The sequence below is a fragment of the Manis pentadactyla genome, chromosome 2, assembly GCF_030020395.1.
Source record: "Manis pentadactyla isolate mManPen7 chromosome 2, mManPen7.hap1, whole genome shotgun sequence".
In the NCBI taxonomy this organism is placed as follows: domain Eukaryota; kingdom Metazoa; phylum Chordata; class Mammalia; order Pholidota; family Manidae; genus Manis; species Manis pentadactyla.
The window spans coordinates 213,728,631-213,754,600 of NC_080020.1; the positions used below are offsets into that span (position 1 = coordinate 213,728,631).

General features: G+C 50.0%; 1 protein-coding gene across 1 annotated transcript in view; it reads right to left on the reverse strand.

Moving 5' to 3' along the window:
- Positions 1 to 25,970, reverse strand: part of PLB1 (phospholipase B1) — a 112,832-nt gene that overhangs the window by 72,852 nt on the left and 14,010 nt on the right. Inside the window, exons 2-14 of the mRNA XM_036903586.2 lie at positions 22,419 to 22,480; positions 21,101 to 21,173; positions 20,854 to 20,912; positions 17,636 to 17,676; positions 17,038 to 17,081; positions 14,087 to 14,174; positions 13,714 to 13,765; positions 11,900 to 11,986; positions 6,994 to 7,056; positions 6,112 to 6,191; positions 5,218 to 5,293; positions 4,211 to 4,315; positions 3,157 to 3,213 (exon numbers count right to left, since the gene is read on the reverse strand). Of these exons, the coding sequence (XP_036759481.2) occupies positions 3,157 to 3,213; positions 4,211 to 4,315; positions 5,218 to 5,293; positions 6,112 to 6,191; positions 6,994 to 7,056; positions 11,900 to 11,986; positions 13,714 to 13,765; positions 14,087 to 14,174; positions 17,038 to 17,081; positions 17,636 to 17,676; positions 20,854 to 20,912; positions 21,101 to 21,173; positions 22,419 to 22,480 (887 nt within the window). The remainder of the gene's footprint in view (positions 1 to 3,156; positions 3,214 to 4,210; positions 4,316 to 5,217; positions 5,294 to 6,111; positions 6,192 to 6,993; positions 7,057 to 11,899; positions 11,987 to 13,713; positions 13,766 to 14,086; positions 14,175 to 17,037; positions 17,082 to 17,635; positions 17,677 to 20,853; positions 20,913 to 21,100; positions 21,174 to 22,418; positions 22,481 to 25,970) is intronic.

Genomic DNA, 25,970 nt, shown 5'->3' on the forward strand with positions numbered 1-25,970 from the left:
CAAAAAAGGGAAATTCATAGGTTTTCTCAGTAAATTTCCATTAGGAACCGTGTCCTAAATGTCCCTATTAGTCAGCTACTTCCCTTGCACCTGGTCTGGCCCTCTACCCTGCTGTCCTCAGAGTGGGAGGAGAGCACACACGCCCTCCTCAAATGACCCCTCGTGGGCCCCTCCCCCTGCCACTCTGTGCTGCACGCAGGCGGCCCCGCAGGCCCCAGGCTGCTCTGTGTGCGTTTTCTCCACTTCCTGGTCCTTTGCTCGCATCTCCTCTGCACAGCCTCTGGCTGCCCTGAAATTGTGGGGGTCTGGCCGTAGGCTCTCTGAGGAGAATTCCCACTCACCCGTGACCGCTTGCTGAACAGTCCCACCTGCCTGCAGCCCCAGGACCTTATGTCAGGGCCTGGCATAAGGTGGGGGTCACCGACTGCTGGACCAGTCTGGGCATTGAGATCTCCAAAGGCAGGTCTCTCTTCAAAACTACTGTTGTGTAAGAATTGTCGGAAGTTATTGAGGAGGAGGCAGAGAGGGCCTGGGAAAGGAATTCTGCCCCAAACAGAGCCCTCCTCGGCTCTGCAGCAGGAGCTCAGCTTTGGGCAGGGGGCTTCTTCTGCTGGGATGGTTCTGGGTGTTTCTCAAGCAGGGTCGCTCACAACCGCTGTGGGCAGGCCAGGGTTTTCTTTCCGAGGCCCTCAGAGCTCACACATACCCCAGGGCTTGGTCAGGGGCAGCAGATGCTGCAGTGGCCCTGCAGAGCTCCCCACTATTGTGTACTGGGGTGTGGTGCAGGACGCAAGTGGTGTAACAGGCCCCTTCGGTCACAGTGATTCTCCTGGCCCCTCTTGGCTCCCCATGCATGACGGTGGCCCTCATTCAGGGCTCTGTGTATCTGTGAATCTGGGCATGGCTTTCACCTCTGCGGTCTCGGTTAAGCCCATCACAGCAGGGACTCAAGGAGGTGGCGGCAGAGAGACTCCTGGCCTTGCTGTGTCCCCAAGAGGCTGAACCCTTCCAATGCTTTCCCATGGCCCTCTGACCTTTCCTAAGGTCATCATGCCCCTTTGGCAAGCAGAGAAAATGGAGACCCAGAAAAGCCACGTAAGTCACCTCGAGAGACAACTAGAGTAACAGCTGGAAGCAGACCCTGTTCTTGGCTCCTTACCCAGTGCCCTTTGCCCTAACCTGTTATGTTCCTATTTTTCTCACGGACCAGCTGGTGCCTGCAGGAGCCATCCATGTGGCCCACTCTGGAAACCATGGGATGGCCTAGCACTTGCCCCGTGAGGGAGCCGGGACAGATGGCTGGGCCCCTCCCTCCTCGCAGCCCTGCTGCAGGAACCTCGAGGACCCTCGCTGGGAAATGACTGGTGGTTGTTGGGACAGGTCTGGAGAGAGTGGGGTAACTGCCCACTCAGAAAAGCTGCCCCTGCTCCTCTGAGCTCTCATGACCCCTCCTGTGTCCTGTCTGTCCCCTCCGTGCCCCTGATCCTCCCATCCTCACCTTCAAGGTGGCTGTAACACACTGCATGCTGCATGCCTGTCCACACAGCGTGACACTCCGGCTCAGCAAAGGCCGTCTCACTGCTGCCAGTGCCACGGTGATAATCGACAAGCAGCAGGATGGAGGAAGAGGGGCCTTTTCCCAGGATCTGCCATCTCCAGCCTCTGGCACGCAGGGTGCCTCCCCTGTTCTTGGGGTCTCCTTATCCCCTCACTTCCTCTCCTATCAGCCCAGCATCCACTGCCCCTTGCTAATGCATTCGGCTCCTCCTTTTCACCATGCCCTTTGCTCACTGAGGTCCTCTTGCCTGGGAATGCCACCCTCACCTACTCTGACACATCCCACCAAGCCAGTGCCAATTCCGTCCTGCTGGGGCTCTCCCAGTCCTTCCATCACTGGCAGCTGCGTGCAAGTTTCCCCCTGTTCCTTTGGGTTGCCTGACCCTTCCAGCTACACCCTGAGCTTGGTGAGGGAAAAGGCCATTTGGTGTCTCCTGTGTCTTCCTTAGACCCAGCATAGGGCAGGGCACATTGTAGGTAACGGTTTATTGCCTGGGAGAAAGGTGATGGAGGAGGAGGAGAGAGGTCTGGCTGAGCTGGGATAAGCAGTCCCTCTCCCCCAGAGAAAGGGCAGAGGGAGGGCGGTGCCTACAGGAAGGGTCAGATTCCCGGCCTCAGCCCTTCCCTGGAGATCAGCAGCAAAGTGGTTTTCAGGGGGAAATATCCCACCCCAGGGTCAGGGTCCTTGTTCAGAGAGGTCAAATATCTTCTCCAAAGGACAGCGATTCCATTGACATGGACCCCTCCCCTCTGTCTTACTGGCTGATGCGTGCTGAGTGCAGTTGCTCATGGTGCTCAGCATAGCACGTTAGTAGAGGAGGTGGAGATCAAATTTAGCAATCCAGGAAGAGGGCAACCACGTTTCTATCACTGAAATTCTAAAAATAGGACAGCCAGGATGGGGGAAAAAATGCATGGCAAAATCAGGTCTCTGGTGCCCTGGACAGGTTCCAAGCTTTGACACTACATTCCATCCTCTGACTCAGCCCACATAGCCCCGGGGGACCTCTGAGGGACGGGGAAAGCCTGTCGGTCACAGTAAGGCTGCTGAGTACTCACTGCAGGCCAGGAGTGAGCCTCACACCGGACACGGACTGGGTCAGGGTTTATGGTCTGGGGTTTGCAGCAAGGCAGCTGAGACACACAGCTTGTGGGAGGTGGAATTAGGATTTGATCCCAGATCTCCATCCCTCTGAAGTCCATGCTCGTCCCCAGGCACCACCCTGGGCCTCTGGAGCCCCCCATCCAAGGGCATATGAGTGTTCAGTGAAGGGAGGCACCGTGGGAGCCAAGCCCTAGTGGCTGCTCCAGGTGAAAACACGGATTCTGAGGAAACATCCCTGCCGCCGGGATGGTGGGGGTTGCAGAGAGCCCCCTCATGGGGGGACGAGGAGGTCAGACTCCCAGGTGGTCAGAGCAGGGCTGCCACTGAGTGTGGGCCGGATCCCTGGTGGCCCAGAATCATTATCCTGGGACCCTGCTGGCATCCTACAGCCCCTCTGTCTGAGGAGAGGGTGTGGTGGTGGAGGCCCTGTCCTCCCTTCTGCTGGCCAAATGTCCAGGCTGGCACAGCAGCCTCCCGGACCCTGGGCCACTCACCATGCTGTTCCAGAGGCTCAAGGCAAGGGTGGTGGGATCCTCGAGTGGCCGCTGCCCCTGGAAGAGAAGCAGATAAGAACCCCTGCGTGCCTCCAAGGAGGGGGAGGCTCTGCCGTGCACTTCGGTGCCCTCCCTGCAGACGGGGTGGGCCTGACCTCTCCAGGCTCTCTCCCAGCCACAGCCCCATCAGGAGCTCACTGTCTGGGGCCAGGGCTCAGAGGCGAGGGCCCACAGGAGCACGGTAAACATCTGGCTGCCCTCATTATCATGGGGGTGTCCATGCTGAGTGGATCAGCAGCAGGAGCAGGTGACAGGGAAGGGGTTCGTTGTGGTCTGAGTAGGAGGGGGCAAGGGAGGTACTATTCTCCTCCTCTTAGACCAGTAAAGGTCACTGAAGTCCTAAAGGGGCACAGTGATGCCAACAGACAGGAACCAGGGGCCCTGAGGGAGGGATGGTCCCAGACACAAGGGGCTGAAGTCTCAGAGGCGTCAGAGGGACCTTGCTGAGCACATGTGGACCCATCACAGTGCAGTGGTCTGGGTGGCCCTGCTGGGGCAAGGAGATTTGCCCAGTGGGTGGGGGGGCACTCAAACTACCCTCCCTTCCAGGGATAGGCGTAGAGAGCGTGCAAGGGCGAGAGTGTGGTGTGGCGCCCTGGAAATTCTATGCTGAGGGTTTCCCAAGCCCCAGTGCTGCTCCAAGTTCTTCACATGGTCCAGACAACAGCCCTGCAGGGGGAGGAATATGAATAATGACCCTGATTTCACAGATGAGGAACCGAGGAGCAAACAACTTGCCCAAGGTCACACAGCTGACCCACTGCAGAGTTTGAGTCCATGCTCTTTACCTCTGGGCTGCTCTGCCTCTAAGAACCTGCCTCACAGGCTATCCAACCCTGTGGGGAAATTGTCAGGAAAGGTGAAGAGAATATTCCAGCACTTGCCGCCTGTGACTGCACAGCCCGGACCCCACGAAGACCATCTGGGCTGGGGCAGCGGCGAGGGTGGGAGACGGGAGAGGAAGGTCCGGCTGCTCACAGCCACAGTCACTCACCAAGAATGGTGACAGGGCTGGCTCGTAGAAGAACGGCTGGAAAACCACTGTGAAGGACTCCTGCTTGCTGTACTTGCTGGAGGCCAGGAGATGTTCCCAGCTGTCCTGAAAGGGGCAGAGAGATGTGTACCCAGGGGCAGGGGCAAGGCACAGCCTGCCCTGTGCCCCCACTAGGGAGCTCTCAGCAGCCCCCAGGGAAGGATCACCCACTGTGTGCTGATCTCAGTTAAATGCTATTCAGAAGCCCCCTTTTGTCTCACAGTTTGGGGTCCTGATGAACTAAGTCAGCTGTTTTAGGTACTCTGAAGCTCCAGAATCAGGTGATATCAGAGATAGAGCTGAAATACATTCTCTGGGAGCTCAAGGAGTACACACCAGCCCCGCAATGTCCAGGGCCCCCAAGCCCTCTTCAAAGGCTAAGTTCTGTAGAGCAATATTAACCACTCAAAAAAATGTCATTTCCAGACAGAGAGAAATGCCATACAACTTCATGTACGACTTTCTTCTTAAATGGAATCAGGCTAACACATGTCAGTAGGACTGCTGTTTGCTGATAGGGTTGATGGCTTCCACGGAGCCAGGCACACTCCCTTGGGTCTCTGCTCCAAACTGGAGTGCACGTCTCCCAGAGCCCTTGGCCTGGAGTCTGGGGTCTGAGCCCAGCGAGCGCAAAACAAGCTCACCGGCCACAGATGCAGCAGTACCGCAGGGGTGGTGCCCAAAGGCAATTCAGAAAGAATCTGTGAAGTTCTCCATGATCCTTTGCCTTAGGGAGCACCGTGTCCCCACCTCCTCCCCCGCCAGTGTTACAGCGCCCGCTCTGGGTACAGAAACACCAAATCACCCCCGGGAAGAGAACTGACAGTAGCTCTTTTGTTCCTCTTTGCCCTGAGTTCAGCTGGAGAAGTCCGTATCACAAACTTGCTTCCTAATTGTTCCTACCATCTCTGATCTCCATGACTGCTTGGCCCTGTGAGCTGGTAGCCAGCCTCCCAGAGTGGGCTCACCTGATAGGACCACTGTGTCACAACCTGGGACAGCCTCGATGTCTCCTCGGAGAGCCTGCAGCGCTCGGCTGTGGGGCTGGAGGTGAAAGCAAGCTGGATGTGAGAGCGTGGCTGTGTAGGGGCCATTCGGGCTGCCCCCTGGGCGAAGACGGTGAGGGCCTGGGAGGTGCTGAGGGAGTGGGGCAGGAGAAGTGGGGCATCCTGGGGGGTGCAGGAGGGAAGCAGAGGCTGTCCCTTCCTCAGGGTGGGCAAAGGGTGCGAGGACACGCTCTCTCTCACTCCATCTGCTACGTGCCACCTGCCCTCGCCGCTCCCCACAGCAGGGCCCCACCTCCAGTCCTTCCTTCCCCGGCTCTGGGCTCCTTCACATCTTTCCTCTTCAGAAGCCTTTCCTCTCTGCCCTGCTTCTCCTTCAGGTGCCCCCAGCTCCAGCTCTCCCTGCCCTGACCTCTTTCACGTGAACTACTTTTCTGGATGCAAAGCCAGAAATCTAATGAATTTGGTTGAACGTTTAAATTTCATGAAACATTTCAGAAATATATGGGAATTAAGTTTTGTGAAGACAAAATCCATTCATGCTCAATTTTTTTCTTTCCAGTTTCCAGAGGTGACACTTCTTGGCTTACAGACATTTTTTGCCAAAGCTGTTTTTTCAACTCTCAAATCATCCTGGTGGGGTGAGGCATCTGGCACCACACTGACCAGACGGGTATTCCGTCCCATAACGCAGTCCCCAGAACAGCACTTGGCGAAGGGGTGACTGCCCCCGCTGGCTGTGGATCTCGCGCACGTCACTGACTCTCCCTCAGCCTCCGTCTGTGGGATGGTCCTCACGGAGCAGCCCTTGTGGCAGCTGCTCAGTAGGTGCTGGTCCCATCCCACTTCCCCTTGTACCTGAGCCGAGTCCTTGGATGCCAGCGAGAGACCCTCAGAACCTCAGAGAGATCCACCAGGTTCACAAATGCTTTGGGGACCTAGGAGGGTACAGGGGAGATGAGCATTTGCAAGGTCACCCTTGCTGCCCAGGGGCTTCTCTGCAACCCCTGGTTTGAGCCCAGTTTGGCGTCTGGGTGAACACGATGGGGCTGTCCTTGGTTAAACACGCAGGCCCCTTTGGGAGATGTTTGGCTGGGGTCGGTCCAAAGCCACCGGCCCTGCCAGCTGCGCCGTTCCAGAAACGTGTCCTTTACTGTCCCTCAGGGATGGCAGGCCACCTCACTACCACAGCGTAACACGGAAGCAGGACACCTTCCCAGCAGGACGGTGGACTCTCTGATAGGAAAGATGACCCTCCCCCTGGCCCCGCAGGAAGCGAAGGGGGAGCTGAGAGCCACGGAGCTCCCCTGGATTCTGAGCATGCAGGTCTCACCCTGGTCGCTCTGGAAAGAGAAGCCTCCACGGTTCTCAAGACCCCTCCGTGCTGCCCCAGACCCTGAGAGCCCCAGGGAAGAGCAGTGTCCCCAAGACCCCACTGAGGAACTGCATCCTGTGCTTTCGTCCTCCCCGGAGTCTCTCTCAAAAGCATTCTTTCCAAGAGTAAAGAGCTCCTGACTTGCGTTTTCATCAAAAGGTGAGAAGACCGGCCCCTCCCGACTTCCCCCCAGGGTCTGCTCTCCGTCCAGGGAGTCCGTTTTCCCCATCCTAGCAGAGGCCATCCGAGAGTGAACCAGAACTGCCCACCAGCCCTCTGAAGGGCAGCTCCCTCGTAGCTGCCAGAGGCGCCCACAGAGAGCTGTGGTGTGTGGTCCCCGGAGCCGGGGGAGCTGCAAGCCTTACCTCCTGGTGCAGGTAGTCCAGGATTCTAGTTAGCTTGTCCATGCCTCCTGTCACGTGCCTTTGCTGTAAGAGGAGAGATGTGCTGAGCACAGGGAGGGGGGATGGTGGTGTGGGGCTGAGGATGCCCAGGCTGATGCTGGCCTGTTCCTTTCACTCCCCAAACCCCTGTCCTTGGCTGAGATGATAGTGACAAAGGCCCTATCTGGACCCAGTGTCCCATAAGTAAGTGGGGAGTTCCCAGCTTCCTAGGTTGTTATCTCTTCTCCGAACTTCTCAAGCCATTACTACCAGGGAACACCAAACAATCCCCCAAGTGAGACGTTCCGTGCCGGGAAGGGCAGTCAAGGCCAGGGCAATGCTAAAGCTCACCTGGAGGGCTGGGACATGGGACTTACTCCCAAAAGCTGATGTGACCACTTTTATCTGAAGAAAATCAGGTCCCAAAGGGGAACACAATTACCCCTGGATTTAAGGACCCAGATAGGCCTCTCAGCTTCTGCAAGGCACTTTTACCAGACCTCTCTGTGCCCCATCTGTCTCAAGTAAGAAAAGGGTTCACAAAGTCTGAGCAGGCTCTTCTCACTGCACATTGAAAGACATCTCCTACCCACCCAGTTCCTTGCAGGAAATGAAATGAAAATAAATAAACAAATGAGAGCACCTCAAAAATCAACCCTGGTTTACCTTTTCAGCAAACCCACCAAACAAAAATAAACTTTACATATGACAAACTCCTAAGCTGCCTGCAAACTGGCTGTCCCCTGGGGCGACTTGGCTCAGACAGGAAGACAAGGCAGGCAGAGAAGCTATTGTTTCCTGGGGGAACATAGCGTGCCCCTGGAGATAGCTGCCAATATCTGGCTGGGACTGCACAGTCCCCTGCAGCAAAGCCTGCCATCTTATTTTCTTTAGCCTAAGTGAGTCTGAAAATAACACTAAGCATCACACCTTCTTTCTCAAGAGTCTTGGGGACTCTGTCTAGAAAGGTCCTTGCCACCCACCTGTACCACACTCAGGGTATCCCTCTTCCCTAGGGAAACTGGGGGTCCCTGCATGGTTTTCTCCCAACTGCAAACCTTGTTTTAGGAACCCCTTTCTTAAGGTTGCAGAGTGAATGGGGGCCTACCCAGTCATTCCAGGTACTGAATAGCTGTCACTTGGGGCACCAATGGTCCCTGTTCCTTAGTGGGAGAAATTATGCCCTTATAAAATGTCCCTTGTCTATATGGCCACACATAACAAACTCTCTCTTGAGCCCAAAGTCTGGAAAAAGCTTATTTCTTCAAATGAACTTGCACATTTCCATTTATATCTTTTGCTCCCAGATTCAGAAGAAGGATCTATTATCAAACATGTGCCTGTGACCAGACTTAACTTTTCTAATAAACTCATTTCTTGGGGGTTATCTCAAGGAGCAGGATTATTCAGTCAAAAGATATAAGCACTCTTAGGTCTCTTGCACCATACTGCCCGTATACGCTCCATAATGTTATGCCTGCTCTAGAGGCACCTGCAACAAAAGTGTGTGTATTTTCTTGTAGTGTCACTGGCTTTGGGGGTTTTTTCCCCTTCACTTTTCTCTCTTCTTCAAACTGAGTTTTGGTCTTACTCATTAATAAAACTAGGCTTTAACTAGAGAGCAGTAAATATGAATTCAGACCCTCACATCATCTCTGTCACCACCACGAGCCTGGTTACCAGTTATCACTGAGGCATCTGCCCTTGAGCAGCTGGTCCCACGGTAGGAGCCCCAAGGAAGCGCTGTCACTGCCCAATTGAGGCTCGTCACTTTCCTTACTTTGGACTTTGGTCTTAAGAAACCTCTCAAGAACAAATGCAGACACAGGCCCTTGTCTATTCCCCACAAAAGGATCTCAAAAGCCTCTTAGGGGAAGAAAATTCCAGATCCTCAGTGGGCAGGACAGGAGTTTGAGATTTCTGGGAACACCTTTTTCTCAGATGAACTCTTTTGTGGAGGCAGAGCAGCTCTGTGAAGCCAGGTGGAGGCCTGGAGTCTTACCCTGGTCCTCAGAGGCTCCCCAGGGGCCCTGGGACTTGCAGGACAACCCCTGAGAGAGAGACTGTGCCTAGGATGTGCTTCAGGAATGCAAAGATGCCATGTAGGAGCTTCCCTGATGGAGAAGGAGGGGTTCTGCCACAGGGTTAACTTACAGAAGGAGCTGTGGCCCACTAGGAAGATTAGGAGGTGCGTGTGGGTCTGGGCAGCCCAGGTGTGACTGGAGGAGTGAGGGGAGTGCCAGCAGGCCCAGGCACAGAGGCCAGGAGAGCCAGACTAGGAGCCGTGAGGGCCTTTGGGGGAAATGGAAGTGGGGGAGGGGTTTATTCTAGCTCCAAAGCCTTGGTGGCCTTTGTGCAAAAGGAAAACCAACATGGAAGGAAAAAAATGCAATGAAGAGGGAACTTGAGTACATGCTAATAACATTGCTACAAAAAGGAGCTAAATCTATGGTGCTCCAGTTGCAGGTTTGCAGCCATTGAGGAACTAGTAATAAGGCATGATTACTTTTGTCATATGTTTGCAACCAGTTAAAAAGGTGAGGTTCTTACTATGAATAAACTTAACCCATATGTATTTATGTGACTAGATCTTGAGGGAATTTCACATATTGACAAAAATCATTAAGCTTGATACTGGTGTTGGAAAGACTGTCGGGAATAGGCAATCTCAGACACTGGAGGAATGTAAATATGTTCAGTTGGAGAGCAGCTAGGCAGTCCCTGTTAAAAGTTAAAGTGTTAAAATGTATGTATCTGATGACTGGCAATTCAATGTTTTAAAAATTTCCTCTAGATGCTTTTCTTCAAATTATTTTGGCCAGTGTGAGATATGTTTCTCACTGCCATCCAGAGTACCTACCTATGAGGAGAAGGAAGCAACAATCCTCATGAACCAACACTTGCCTTATTATATGCAATGAACTCTAGCATTCTGAAGTTTATTCTATTTCTATTTTTTGCAATTTTGGTTTCAATCTTTTAAACTGATTTTTTGACCCACTAATATGCTTCAATCCATACATATATTTAGGCAAATGAAGAAGATTCTTTGCAATAATGAAACACTAAAAACACCAAAATGACCATCAATAGAGAATTACTACAAAATAAAATGTAATAAATGCATACAATGGAATACTACTTGGCAAGTAATAGGAATAAATTTAATCCATATATATCAACATGACGAAATCTCAAAAAACACTTGGTTAGTGAAAAAAATGCACAATAGTACAATCTAACACTATGTTAGATCTCTCACACACACATACTTACAAACACACACATACACACATATATACATATGTAGGCAAAATAATATTAGGATTCATATGTGTGTGAAAGGTTTGGAAATAAAAGGAGGGAGAGGATTAGGGGGTAATTTTAGCTTTAACCGTATTGTTTTAGTTTTTTAAAAGGAGAAAGCATTTGTGTATTGCTTATATAACTAAAAATTAATGCACAAATGAACACATGCACACAAGGAATGCATCATGTAGTCAAGAATTCTTGAAGGCATAATACATGAATGAATACAAGAACTTACATAGGAATGCTTGAATTCAAGGTAGAGTGAATGGAAGAAATGAATGAGTATAAGCATCATGAATGCATTCAAACATTTAAAAAATTTTAAAAATGCTAGCATGAACAAATTCATCATAAATGACAAAAGCATGTGCCTACATTTAAGGAGAGAATGAGCTTTTGCATGAATAGATAACTTCTAGGTGGGTGGATGAGTAGGAATATAGAGGAATGCAGCAATACCTAAATGCTTGTTTGAGCATGTCAATGAATGCATGTGTAAATTCATGAATAAATGTTGTTAAGCATAATGACCAATTGTGGGAGGGGGGCAGAGAATAAACAGGGCATGTAAATTTCACTTGGCATTGGAGAAAAACAGAGAGTGAAGTAGAAAAATAATGCTTTAAGATCTATATGTTACAAACCCAGGAGATCTTCGGGAATATCATTCCATGAAAGCTGGACAGGAAGACAAGCTTCCATCAGCACTCCCCTAGGGCCCACCATCACTGAAGGAAGGGGGGCTTTGATGGTAATCCATGGGGCATTTGGAGGAAGGTAGAGGATATGTTGTGGGATAAGGCTCAGAAAAGGGGACAGCACCTCAAGGAACTTCCCCTGTCTGTGTCTGTGCCACAGCCTGGCACAGGCCTGCAAGGGTAGCCAAGAGGACAGTGGGAAGGTAATTTGTCTGCCATTAGTGGCAGGGCCAGCTTGGTGGCACCCAGGCTTCAGACTCAAGAAGAAGAGTTTGTGTGCCATTTATGCCACCATAACCTAGTTATCTAAGCTCCCCCTCACACTTTCCACTGATCCTAACTGGATAATCTTCAATAAAGACTTAAATCATAGAAAGCCAACTACAAAAGTAGGAAATGGAGCCACAAGTTTTATGTCCTGTTCCCAGGAATGCCAATGAGCCTGAAAAATACAGCCTACCTACATAAATAGTAGGCTTCCCATTACAACTAGAGTTCACAGGCCAAGAGGTAATAACAAGGGGACCCCATCTTGCTTTATTCCCTAAATTCAGTACTTGAATGAAATCAGAATTAAGAGAGGCAAAATGATTTTTAACTAGGAAGCTGATTTTCCTCAGTTGCAGAATAGTCATTGACTCAATGTATCTACAGCTCAATTTCCTTTTCGTGACATGAAGGATGGTTAGTTAAAAACACCTGTCCCAATTCTTTGAGCCCTTAGCTAAGTACATCCATTTATTTATCTATCGGTCTATTTGCCCTGATTCTGAAAGAGTTGCCATCAGGCCCAGCCTGACACTGTAGATCACTAGGTTTAGTTCATTCACTCTGCTCCCCACCTCCACATCTGCAACCCCTCCCAGCCAGAGGTTTACCTGTTGGGTGGAGGGACAAAGGTGACTCTGGCTTGTGTTACTGAAGAACACATTGATAAGCTTCCAGTCCTTTTGAAAGTCAAGTTCCTGCAGAAAAGGGCAACAGCATCAAAGAAAGAGAGTGGTAAGACCTGGTACTAAAAGAACTTTGTTTTCACTTCTTTCAATTTCATAATCCACTGCCATGAAATCACATGCATGGGTCTTTTCAGAAGTAGGAGCATATGGTAAGACTCTAAAGTTGTGCAACCACTGTAGAAGGCAATTTAGCAAAATCCATCAGAAACTTTTTTTAAAGGGCAGAGCCTTTGATCCAACAATTCCATTTCCTAAAATGTATTTTAAGGAAGCATGGTTATATGAAAGATTTAGCTGTAATGATGAAGCCTTGTTCATACGAATGAAAAATTGGTAACATAAGTGCCTAAAATAGCAGACTGCTGCATAAACTGTGGAACACTCAGAAGATGAAACACTACGTAGCTATTAAAATGATGCCGGAAAATGTAATTATTGTCATGGGAAATATTATACTGAGAATAACAGGGTATAAAAAGTATCTACATCTAGTAATAGCCATTTTATAAAAAATATATGTAGATATATGTGCTTAGAAAAAATATGGAAGGGAAAGTAATTTTCTCTGGGTATCAGGTTGAAGGATGGTTTTAATATTCTTTTTGTTTATCTGTGTTTTATGATTTTTCTACAATGAACATGTGTTACTTGTGGAACAAACACCAACTTTGGTTTTGTCATTTTTAAGAGGCAAGCATGGTGCCCTTGAGAAACATTGGACTGTATGAATCAGGCTCGTTAGCCTTTGGTTCTAGCTAACTGTGTGAACTTGAACAGGTCACATGCCTCCGTGGGACTTCAGTGTCTTCAACTGTAAAATCACAAGTTTGGATTCAGGACCTCCCAGCTAGTTTCCAGAATGTTATGATTATTCCAAAATCCTGGGATTCTCCTGGGAGAGGAAAACCACTTCTGTACAGCATAGCTCCTATGCTTGTCCCTGCCCCTTTATAACCAGGAACCGCCTAGCTTTAATCCCCGAACTCTGTAATGAATGAATGACTGGCCTAGACAGCGTCTTCCCTTGGTTCCAGCAGTTCAGGCCCGGTGCCTGGTCAGATCCAGCTGGGCAGCAAAGCTTGCCGTGATTGGAGACTTGCCCATAAGGACAGCACAGAGGGTCAGAGGCTGCTGATTACAAACCCACATGAGTTACCAAGTAAGGAGTATCTGAGTGCTAGGAGGGTGGGTACCACAGCCCCAGCACGTATGTCCCAGAGGCCTCCATCTGAGAACTAAAACAAATACGGTAACTACCAATAATGGCAATCTCCATTTCAACATCGATGGCTACAGGCTTTCACTGAACATTGTCTCTGTGCCAGGAGCACCCAGCTCCTCATTTAATGTTCCCTAAGACCTGTGCTGCAGGCTCTTTTTATCCCAATTTCATAAATGGGGAAACTAAGGCTTAGAGAGGTTAAGTGCCTTACCTGACTGCACACAGTTAATAGGTGGAAAACTCAGGGTTTGTGCTCAAGTCCCTCTAGAACCCAAGCTCTCAACCATCTCCCTCAGTGAGATGTCAGTCCATCAGATGACTTTCGGCAGGACCACATTGTGAGCATAGGAGGTGGCTTCAGAGAATCGCCACAGGAAGGGTTCATTCGGAGTGCCCAGATCACACTGGTTGCTGAGCTCAGGGCATGGTCTGGGGCCACCCTGCCTGGCGTGTTTGGTCTGATCGCCTTGCAGCAGACATGGGCAGCCCCAGCTGGAGTCAGATGGGTGCTTACCTGGTTCTCTTTCATGCTCCTCACCAGTTCTTTTGCCTGAATCTGTAAGTCCCTGCATAGAGGGAGGGAGTGGAGAGAAAGTCAGTTAAATATCACTTTGTTGAGGGTTGAAAGCTTGCCCCTCTCCCCAATGCCAGTGTCTGAGCCCGAGGCTGCACTGCACCACTCCTGGCTTCAGGAGGGCAGATATTAACCTCATTTTTGAAATCGCCCCATCAGGCAGACTGAAATCAGCACAGGAGCCGCCTTTGACTGGCTTAAAGCACACCTCTATTTTTAAGCCACTTTGACCATGCCAGCATCTCCAGCCCCCCGTCCTGGATGTCTGAGACTGGCAGGAGCTCACGCCTGGAGAGCCAGAGAGGGGACTTACTCAGCGCTAGCACCAGGCCTCACTGTTTTCCCAGCGTACTCAGGCCTCAGAAGAGAGGGACTGAAATGTCTGATGATATCTGAAAGGACTGAAGAGACAGTGGATTTGAGGCTGTGGCCCTGACAGCAGAGGTCACTTATAAAGACTGGTGCCCCTTTATGGGAGGTGCCAGGGTTGCTGCCTGTATTCAAAGGCTCGGCTTCCACACCCTGCCATGGGCTGCCAGGGCAACCTCAGAGCAGGTCCCTGGAAGCAAAGGGGGCTAACAACTAGCATCTGCAAAGGACTAGGTCAGGCCCAGTGCCTTACTTGTATGAAGCAGAAACTGAGGTTGAGAGACGCTAAGCAAGCTACCCATGGGCTCAGAGCCAAGTGGAGCTGCTGGGATTTGAACCAGAGCCCTTGGAAACCAGAGCTCTCCACCGTCTTGTGCTATCCATTCATCAGGGAAAGCATGCTAGGACAGGGACCGGGCAGGCTGCCCCCTGGGCTCAGGCCCCCTCCCTCCTCCTGAGAGTGACAGCAGGGCGGGAAAGCTCTGGGGAACACACATCCCAGCGCTGACAGCAGAGGACCGCTAAAAATAGTGCTGTCAGGAGCAGTTAACTTGTGTCTTGCTCTCAAGAGAGGAGAGAGCAGAGTGGGGAGAGTGCCGTGGGAGGTGGATACCTCTGCCCCCATCCCAGTCCCCTTTCGTTGTGTCCCCATCCAGAAGTGCCCGGGGCTTTGTGGGAGCAGAACCCAGCTGACACTGTGCAGGCAGCAGATGGGGGGTGAGGATCAGTGGGCGGCAAGTCAGGAGACCAGGTCCTCAGCCTTGTCAGCCTGGGTAGCCACCTGAGGTGTGTGTGACTCGATTGTCTTCATCCTCAACCCAAATTAATGTGCTTCCTTTCCCAAGCCCTGTCCAGCTCACAGGAGCCCGTCCCCACTTGTGGTGAGAAGCTGAGGCCAGTTGAAGGCTAGGGACAGTGTGTGCGTGCATATGTGTGTGCATGTGTGTGGGTGGGTGTGGGTGGGTGTGGGCAGGGGGAGGGGGCGGGGGAGAACGCTTTCCCTCCCTCACTTCAGGAGAGTCTGAGGGCAAATGACTAAACCTAAATGCCTGGTGCGAGGTCTCTGAAGGAGGATTGCTTTCCAGAGTAAATGCCTTTGTATTGTGTTACTTCTTTGCAATCAAACAGGACCTTGGATCTTCCCGCAAAAATCTGCCTCTCATTTTATTTTAAGGCTGCTGTGGTCCTGGTCTGTTCTTGCTGCCTCTCTCTGGGTTCAGGGGGGTCAGCACAAAGGGCAGAGGCTGTGGGGCTGGCCCATGGGGGTTTACAGGCACCCCTCCACACACTGAGCATGTGACCTTGGGCAAGTCAGTGTACCACCCCCAGCCCCGCCTCCCCAACTCTGTTTACCTCTCTGCAGAATGGTTGTGGTGGGTGGGGGTATGGCTAGATTTGAAGAGTCTAAGGTTCTGGTATAGAAGGATAGGTGGGCTGAGCCAGGTGGGCTTTGTGTGACCCTGCCACCCAGCTGCACCGGCCTGCATGTCCCTGGGGCACTGTCTCCTTAGAAGCCCCTGCTCCTCGGCTGGTCTGGCCCCCACCCCCTTCCCCCTGCTGGATTCACAGCAGCTCCTGGAGTCCTGCCTTTGAGGAGATTCAGGTATGAGATCTGCCCTCGCTGCCCTGCCTCTGCTGTACCTCTGCCAGGTGGGACTCCTGCTCTCTCTGTGCTAAAAGGGGGGCAGTCAGGACTTGTCACCAGGTGAGAGAGGAAAAAAAATGGAGACAAATTGAGAAATCAGGCAAAGCAGCAGCTGTGTTTGTGGTTTCAGGGTCTAAACTACATCCCATCTTCCCAGATACCCCAAATACACCACTTCTTCTTTTTTTCCTATCATTTACAGGCAAACAGCCAAACCCAGGCAGAGCTGACATTTACCAAGTCAGTAAGGCCTCCTCTTTAGGAACCCTGTGACCCTTTGCAGGGCGACCTTCCCACCACTGTGGCCACCAGTATCCCCTCACCTGTCAATCAGATCCTGGAAGTCAGACACCAAGTCGCAACCTTCCCGCTGGAGGCAGGACCCGTATCTTATTCATCCCTGTCCTTTGTGGGGAGCCTACTCACTCCCAGGCCCCTGGTGAAATACCTCGGCTGGCCTGGCAGGGCAGTAGCCGTGTCACGGCACCACGCTCTCTGGAGCTTCAGCGTTCCAGTCTGTCTTGCTCAAATCAGTGACAGGGGGCTTCCTTGTTCTTGAGTTGTGGGCCATGGACAGGGAACTCTAGCATCCCACTATGTGAATTCAGCTGGTGCTAAGGGACTCAGGGGCTCTAGAATGACTTAACAGAGTCATCAGGAACCTCTGGTATTTAGCGAAAAAACCAGGTTACAGATCTCATATTCATAAGCACATTTGTATGAAAAAAGGCCAAAATGTTAACAATGGTTATCTCTGGATAGTGGGATTATAACTTTTATTTTCTTAACTTATTTTCTGGCCCCAATGGATATACTTATTTGATAAGCAAGGAAGTGATTACAAAATGAATTAGACTGAAAATGAGACCTGGGTCTTCTCTTCGGGGTGAGGACAGTGAGCGGTGGACAGTTTTCTGAAACAAAATGCTACAAATCCAGGCGCCAGGTCCTGGGGCAGAAGAAGCCTCAGGAATGTGGCCCAGCCACCGCCTGGCCTCCCCAGGCCCCCTAACCTGACCCAGTGCCCCCTGACTTCTCTTTGCTTGGAGACCTTTGGGCATTTCTCACACCTTCCTTTCAGGGTATGTGACCTTTCATGCCCTGACTCCTTATCTGTCCCCCAGGATGCCTCCCCTTCTCCTCAGGCTCTGTGATGAAGTGGCCAGTGAGGTACATCCTCCAGTCAAATGCTGCTGTGTTGGGAGGGATGGGGACAACCCGAAGCCTGGCCACGAAAACACAGAACTCACCTGTCACCACTCCCGTGCACACCTGCTGTGACCATTTTTCAGCCCTACAAGCAGAAGCAAACAAGCAAGCATCAGACTGCACGTGTCACCCTCCAGCCCTCTCCCTCCATGCTGTGGTCCATTTCACAGCAGGCTTTGGCCCAGCCATGCTCCTGTTCTGGGATTTACCCTTCCTGGAGTCCGAGACACACCTCCGATGGCAATGGAGTCACCGAAATGGGGTAAACAGCTCTTCCTCGACCCTCCTCCCCACCCCTCCAGTGGGAAGGGGAAGCAGACCCTGGTGCAGAATGAGACGGACTCTGGTCCAGCCCCGCACACTGCCCCTGAGCAGACAAGGAGACTGGTGGTGGGCAGCACGAAGCCTGTGTTCAGCCTTGGCCACTTTTGCCCCCTTATTCACCCAGAGGAGGTACTGGAAGCACTGGACAGGGAGGCAGGAGCCGAGTTCTGGTCCCCACTCTGCCACCTGCTCATAAGGAGCAGGCCACCTCCTCCCTGGCCCTCAGGTCTCCCCACCAGTGAAGCAAGGAGACTGCAGCAGATCATCTCTGTGACCCCTCTCAGCAGAAGTGCTCTGTGGCTCCAGGACAGTTACCATTTGTGCATCTCCACATCGACCGTCCCTGAGTCTGGATGCTGGAAAAGATACGAGGTGTGAACAATCCCGCCAGGGGAGGCAGCACAGCCTGTCTTCAGGAAACCCCAGCTGACTGTCAGCACCCCCTCCCACCAACAAAAGGGAACCCCGGATCCAGAGAAAGGCGAAATCTGCCCACAAATGTCAAGCTCCCTCCAAGGCGTATTGGTCAGATCTCAGAGCACCAGAAGGTATGAATGTTTCCTTCAGAAAAGAAAACAGTAGCAAGAGAGCTGAGATGAACATAGAAATAAAAGGGGTAGTTTACTGTGACCGCCCATAATCTGAGATTTATTTTGCCTATTGTCCGTCTCCTCTGACTATAGACTTGTAAGGGCCACAAGGGCAGAGATTTGTGTCTGTTTGTTGGTGACTATATTCCTTGAACATACAACAGTGCCTGACACATTAGAAGTATTTAATAAAGGTTTGATAATTTTTTGGAATGAACAAAACAAAGTTTCTGATTTTCCTCTTGGTAAAGTCCTGGACAACACAGGTTACTCTCCACTGGAAAGGTTCCCTGGTTGTAGGGTTGAGGTGAGACCACAGTAACCCACCCGGGAACTGTGGCCTTTGCCAGGTCCTAGGGATGCCTGGGATGGTGCCCAGTAGATACCAAGTGCTGAGTGTGTATTAGCTCTTGTCAGTAGTATTATTTTCACAGGTTCTGACACAAATTCTTCCCTTCAAAATTCCTGGAGGACAGTGTCTCCAGGTGTGATGGTGACAGGTGACAGTCATACCCACACTACCTACAGCCCGCCTGCTGCAGCTTCCCTGAAAGAGCCCGCCTGTCCTTAACCACCCAGCAGATCAACAACCAGTCTACAAAACTGGGTCACCCCTCAGCAGCCCTCGTGGGAGGGCGGGCTGACCAGGACCTTCCTCTAACTGGGATGGAGTCCTTCACTCCTCACTGGAGGCCATCTGAAAGGCAAAACTTCCAGAGAAAGGTAACCAGGGAAACCAAAACCACACTAAGATGCAAGTCAGAGATCATAAACCAACAGGCCAGACAGACGCAGTCAGGAGGGAAGCAGGCCCCAGGGGCTGAGGCCAAGGGGACGGCCTGTGCCCAACCACAGGGGCCCTCATGGGGGCAGACAGAGCTCTTCCTCAGAGGGGCTTGATGGGGGCAGGGAGGGGGCGGACGGGGGCAAGAGGAACGGGGTGCTGGCAAAGAGCCCCACGGGAAGTCCTAGAAAGGGAGAGCCCCAGGAGCCCAGCAAACTGCCAGTCTCCATTTTGCCTGCCGCCCGTTTTCTCCCCACACTGGTCACTGGCCCGAGGGACTGTGCCCTGGAGACAAGAAGCTAAGACACAAGCTCTGACATCAAGGAATTTGATACAGTGCTTTGTAGCCTCCCTGGCATGGAAAATGTCTATGACTCGTAGTTAAGCAGCAAAGCAAGTCACAGATAGTACGCTGCAGGGGGGCCCTCCTAGGTCATATGCTCCACAGGCTCTCTCGCTCTGCATGTTGGGGGGAAGGGGGGTGAGGCAGGAGTATAGATGTGAATGGCATCTCCCATTTTTTAGACTAGATCCATGTGTCTTACGTGATTTTTTTCCTTATATTGAACACATATCACAAGTGTTAGTTTGCAAATAATTTTTATGAGCATTTATAAACCTGGTCTTTAAAGTTTTATGAGGAAAAGGGAATCCAGAGTAAAGTGCCAGTTACAATCATTGGTGATTCTGCCTTGGTTACCCAGAGCTCCAGGAACTCAAAGCAAAACCATTCCATTATGGACTTTTTTTCTCTTTTTAAACTATCTGTCTCCCATTATTTTTACCTGGCCTGATGTTTTTTTAATAAACCAGGCTAAGTTCATGAATGCCATCTCTCAGGCAGCCCTTCAGGAACTGAGGTTTTATCCTGAAGATTGTGGCGCCCATCGGTGCAATGACAACGACTCTGGGGTGGGGAGACCCTGGTGAGCTGCAGCCTATCCCAGCGCCAGGGGCCTCCAGCTCACGGGAAGGGGGGAGGGTGAGCTGAGTGACAGGCTGAGCCGGGCTCTGCATAACTCACGAGGGAGAGCTCTTTCGGGGCTGGGACCAAGGGGGGCAAGTCCTTGATGGGTTTAAGTTTAGAAACCTGATTTGGGGTAGAGACTTCCCTGCAGTGGGTGTCCCTGCTCATGGTGGAAGAATAGGAGATGAAGAGAGTCCTCCAGCAAGGGTCACACCTCCCGGGCTCTGGGATGTAACCATCAGTGCACAGAGCCGCCAGGGCTCAGCGAAGCCAAAGTGCAACCCCTGACATGTGTATCCCACCTCCTTCGCACATCCTTTCTGCCAGCAAAACCCCACCGTCACCCTCATCGACACACAGCCACTGGGCTTCTTTACCACCTCCATCACAGGTAGAATAAAACCGGGCAGGAAGCCCTGCCTGCCCGACCTCACGGGGCTTGCTGTGGTCAGTTCTCTAGCGGCACTGTGCACAGGGCAGGGGGCGGGGGCTGCAGCAGGGACAGGGGAGGGACGCTGGAAGTACACGGGTGGGTGGAGATGGGAGGAAGACACTGGAAAGGAAAGGAGGGGAATGACCTGGGTCCAGTGTGGAGGTCCAGCCGAGCTCTGGGACCCTTCCTAACACCAGGCAGGTGGGACTGGGGGAAGCCAGCACGGACTGGGGAATCTCACGGGCCTTCCTCTCTGTTCTCCCATCCCCTTCTCTCCAGACACTCCTCTTTCTGCTCATCCCGCTCTCTCCCCTCCTTTTCCATCTTTCTCTTCTTATATAAGACTTCCTTCCCCCTTTTCCTGACCATATAAAATATACCACTCAAAATTTACTAGCAAAGATGAGTGTATTTTTTTAAATTTACCAGATAGAGACTTTTTTTCTCATAAATATTTATCTCACAATTCCAAAATTTAAGAGATTACTTTTAAATTCTGTGTGATTTTTGACTATTTATCAATAGGTTTAATTTATTAATGAGAAACTCTAAAAGTTTTCTCACCCTCATGTAAAGGGAAGCATTCATTTGATTAAAAAAAAAAGAAGGATTCAAAACCCCTTAGATTTTAGGATTTCTCCAACTCAGAGAATGTTCCTCTTTCCCCAAATGAAACTTTCGGCCTGGTTATCAGCAGCTTATTCAGGGGTCACCAGCCCTGAACCCTGCCTCCCATCTCCACCTTCTTGAAATACTCACAATTTCCACATTGCCAATGGCTGCCACAAATTTAATGTTGGATGGTCTCAGAGAGTGGACTGTAAAGACAAGAACCCATGTAGGGTCAGATTTACATTCCCCACAAATGGGCCAAGGATGCCAAATGGAAGGGGCCGACCCACATCCCCCAAAGGGTGCAGGAAGAGTCAGGTTGGGGCCTCTGCCGGACACATCAGAGAGAGGCCAGCCTTCCCAGCTCACGGTTTCACTGCTCTTGGTCACATACCTGACGTAGAAGGCTCGCTGGATCCCAGCCTCTTTTGGTTGCATTGGAATGGAAAATTCTTCAGTGTCTGCAACTGAAACCAAACATCAGAAACATGAACTGCCATGTATGAGAAAACTTTAGGTCCTGAAAGCTTGGTACAGAAATCACCAGGTATTTGTGCTATCTAGGCTCAAAATCCAGAGGCAACCGTTGTCTATCACCATATTGCTCCAACCCTGTACCCAGTTCTTCTAGTGAAAGGGAACATGTGTCCATTGACCATGATTTTAGCAGGTGGCAGGTAAGGATGCCTCAGAATAGTGGGGAGAGAAGATGATAAAAAAGAAAAAAATCAGTTCTTGGGATAATAAGAAAGTTATGAGAGGGACAGTAGTGAAGGTTACACAACAGTGTGAATGTGCTCGATGCCACTGAATTATCCACTCACAAATGGTTATAATGGTCAGTTTTATGATATTTTTACCACAATAAAAATGAAATCATTAAGAAGAGACCCAGTACATTTAGACTAGAAAGTTAAAAAATCCATTCTATGCTATTTTATTTTTTATATCATCCACTTTGCCTCTTTAAACTTGATTATTTATACAAAAGCACATATAGGAAGTACGTTTATTTGCTGCTGGAAACTGGGAGACTCTTGCGCCCACTGAGTCAGCATGACCTGAGTCCAGAGGGGCTGCTGAGGGCAAAGGCAGGACTGGGAGGCCAGCGCTTGGGTCCTCAGGACCGTCTGGGCTCCTCACATGCTCTCACAAGCCCAGAGCAGCCTCTGCTTCTCAGAATCACATGGAGGGGTTTGGGAAGGGAGATTATATGTTTTCTCCCCAGAACTGAGAGTGCAAGGGAAATACTCCAACGGCAGAGCATGCACAATAAATGAGGTGCTCGACCACATCTTGCTATCGCAAGACACAAGTTAATTTCTCGTGAATCACTGATTTCAGTAAGACATACAGCATTTACTCTCAACTCTTATCTTGTGGATGTTCTGGGAAGACCTCGCTCAGATGACTTCAAATAACTCAGAGCATCTGCTTCAAGGGCCACAGAGATAACAAGCCCATTTATAACTCTTTCTGGACACTTCTGGGAACACGGCTCAGTCTGCAGGGATGATGAGCCCCAAATTCCAGGAGATAGTTATGCCACCTCTGTTGTGCCAGGCAGGCTGACTATTCCTGGGGTAACAGCTCCTCCATCTCATTCTGTCAAGGCCTCAGGGAGGGACCTGCTAACCTGATTGAAGAGTTGGATTCACCCACTAGAAAGGACCACCCGCCCCTCCGCCCCACCATAAGGACAAAGCCCTCACCTCTGGCCATAGCTGCTCTTCCAATGCATTCCCTCCAGCAGAGGTATGGGCCTGGGTGGTCCCTAAGAGAAAGCAAAAATAGTTCAGGTTATTTGGTTGGAATTAAATCCACCCAGATTTGCAGCTTCCGGCCCTACCTATGTGTCCACCTCAGTGGTACCTCTTGTGTTAGGAAAGTCCAGATTCCATTCCTCCAGCTATCACCTCCATTGTTTGGGACACTGTGCTTCCATTAATGCAGCCTGCTGAGGCAGGCTCCCCAGGTGGAAACACGGAACTGTTATCTGGGAGGGGTGTGTAATAACTTTATATCATGCATGGGCACATTATCACCAATTCCTTTAGGGGTTCCTTAGTAAAGGGTAGAACTCTTGGGGAAGGTAATGTCAGACAAATAGCTGCTTTCATTTGGGGAAAGCAGGGAAGGCAAAGGACACTCCAGAACAGTCTGAAGGGTGATGTGAACTTAGAAGAGCTAACCTAGAAGTTCTTCGAATTCTAGAAGAAGAAGGATTCTCAGTGGCCCTGACTGTACATAATGGCTGGACAGGGACTGTCTCAAGGATATCTAAATCAAGATAAAAAATGTATATGGTAGCCAAATGTGAGGTGAAAGGGAAGAAAGGGCAGGTAGGGAGACCACAAAGACATTATCTTCATCCCAGTTTACTCTGGGCCCTTCTTTTAAAACATTTACTTTTCATTTTGACTTGTTTAAGTATAATTTATGTACAATAAAAGCTTCATTTTAAGTGTACAAGCCAATGAGCTTTCCCATAAAATGTTTAGTTTAACTGTTGAAATAGTAGTATAGTATAATTCACAGCCCTCTAAATAAAGGAAGCAAAGAAAGAAAAAAATCACCCACAATGTCACTCCCCCGGCAGCCAAAAGTGATCTCATTTGTTCACACTCTTGTGCCTTTGAAGCTTCAGGCTCCTGACCAGGCACGCTTTCCGTTCTGCTGTAATCAATGTGGATGCGTTTTGCATCCTGCAGGCTCCCTTTAATGTTGTATCATGAGCATTTTTCATGCTTACATAATCTTGATGTTACCAGCTTCACGATCCCTTTATGATACTGATACGTAATCAGAGAGCTGGGTCCCTTGCACCCTCGGACTTCTCCCCACACAGTTCTCTGCCCAGGGTGCACACGCCTTGAAAGGGTATACTGTGTGAGAACCCCCACCCAGTCCTGGACAATGCCACAGGAGGGCTGACTTGGGGAGAGGGGTTGATTTCTTTTCCACCCCAGCCTTATTCTGTAGTTTTACTTTTTGACCCCGAAAAGAACTTATCTGGAGCTTCACGAGGAGTGAGGGTATATTTCCATTTCATGCCCACTGTGAGATCAAGGTACTGATTTCCACATTGCAACTCGTAACAAAGGAATGATGGTTGTGACCTGCCCCCAGATCTCAGTGACCTTAAATTCCCAGAAGAAAGCTTTCTGGGAAGAAAGAACCACATGACGGGAAGGCACAGAGCTGTGGACAAACACAGAGTGCTGGAAAAGGCTTGAGCACAGGGTTTGTAACTAAAGGGCAGGGTAGGTAAGGCTGCACAGACAGGAGCCGCCGGACTGTGGAGCTTCAAATGTCAGGCTACTCCATGAGCGACAGCAAGCCACAACTGGTCCTTGAAGAGACAGGATAAGGTGTATTTTTAGATGATTATCACTGTGGGAGTAGTGGAATAGATAAATTAGCAGGGCAGAGATTTGAGACTATTCTGGTAATATTCTTTCTAAGCCAGGTTAAAAAATGTATATGGAAGCCAACACTTACATGCAGCTTCTATGTGCTAGGCAGGCACCATTCTAAGCACTTAAACGAAGTAACTCATTTAATCCTTAGAAATCTCTGAGATAAATGCCATTACCGCCATTTTACAGATAAGGAACAGGCCCAGAAAAGTTAAAGTGATGGTTTCAAGGTGATACAGCTAGCAAATGGTGGTGGCGGATTGGAAAACAGGCAGCCTGGTTACCTGGGCTGTCCTTATACCCCACAGGCTAAGTGTATGTCACAGCCTAAGACCTAGACCAGATGTCGGCAAAGTTTTCTTATTTGAAGGGTCAGATAGTCAGTGTTTTAGGTTCTGCAGACCATACGGGCTCTGTCTTAACTGCTCGGCTCTGCTGTCGTAGCGTGAAAGCAGCCATACACAGTAGGTAAACAAATCAACTTTACGGAGACTAAAATCTGAATTTAGTCTTCAGGTGTCATGAAATACTCTTTTTCTTATTTTTCCCAACCATCTAAAAATGTAAAAGCCTTCGTGGATGTGAACAAACTGATTTTCAAGTTCCTATGGAGAGAGACAAGATCCAGAATAGCCAACAGAATGTCAAAGGAGAAGAACAAAGTCAGAAGACTGACACTATCCAGCTTCAAGACTTACTGTAAAGTTACTGCGTGGCATTGGCAGAAGAACACACAAAAGAGATCCACGGAACAGAATAAAGAGCCCAGAAATAGACCCAGGTAAATAGAGTCAACTGACTTTTGACAGAAGAGCACAAGCACCACAATGGAGAAAAATAGGCTAGATCTAGACATCCGCAAGAGAAAGAAAAAAGAATATAAAAACATAAAACTATTCTTAGCCCACAGGTCATAACAAAAGGGGCAGAGGATGGATTTGGCCCATGGGTCATTGTTTGCCATCCAATACCTGATCAAGGCTGCTACTGGAAGGAGGTCATCAAGGTGAAATGGGAGGATGGCATGTCGGGTAATCAGCCCTTTGCCCCAAGGATCCCAGATGGGAGCCTGCGATTGATCCCCGATTCTAGAATGGCTGCTGTGGCTACAACTCCATGTGGGCTTTACCTGGACCTTCACAGGTAGAGGTACCCGGGTGCTGGAACTCTTCCATGGTGCTTGAGAAATGTCCCATTGGGCACATCTCCTAATACTCCAGGCTCTATGCCTGAGAGATAGAACTGCTCCTTAAACAAAGCCTTTGGTCCCCTGCTGTAGGCTTTCTTTAAGGAGCAGTTCTATCTCTCAGGCATAGAGCCTGCACGAAGTATATACAGAAACATGTTAATTTTGACAAAAGTGCTATTTTTTCATTATCAAAACAATCCAGAGAGAGAGAGAGAGAGAGATCATTGTTAGTATAATTTTATAGCAACTAAAATTAAAATTTTTCTTTAGAGAGGCAGGGCTGGGTTAAGAGCTCCTCTCTGTTGACTCTAGCTCTAAAAGGTATTAAAGAGGCTCAAAGGAAGCTGTTTTTGAAGATAAAATATGGATTCCTACATGTCTTCTTACAACCATTATCGAATCTTCTGGACCTCATTTCTTCCCTCTGCTGACATTCTACTATGTATTTCCACATTCTGTGTGTGTGCATGTGAGTCATAAAGGCAGCGAGAACTTGAGGGGTCAAGGGCCAGAGAGAGAGCCCAACATCTCAGTATTTTTTATCCTTGAAGCATTTGCCAAATCATGGGCAACAAAAATCAGCAGATCAGAGGCTCATAGGTTGTACAAGCTCAGGCAATTCCATGGAGCTGGGGGAAAACACTGGAATTTAGTCC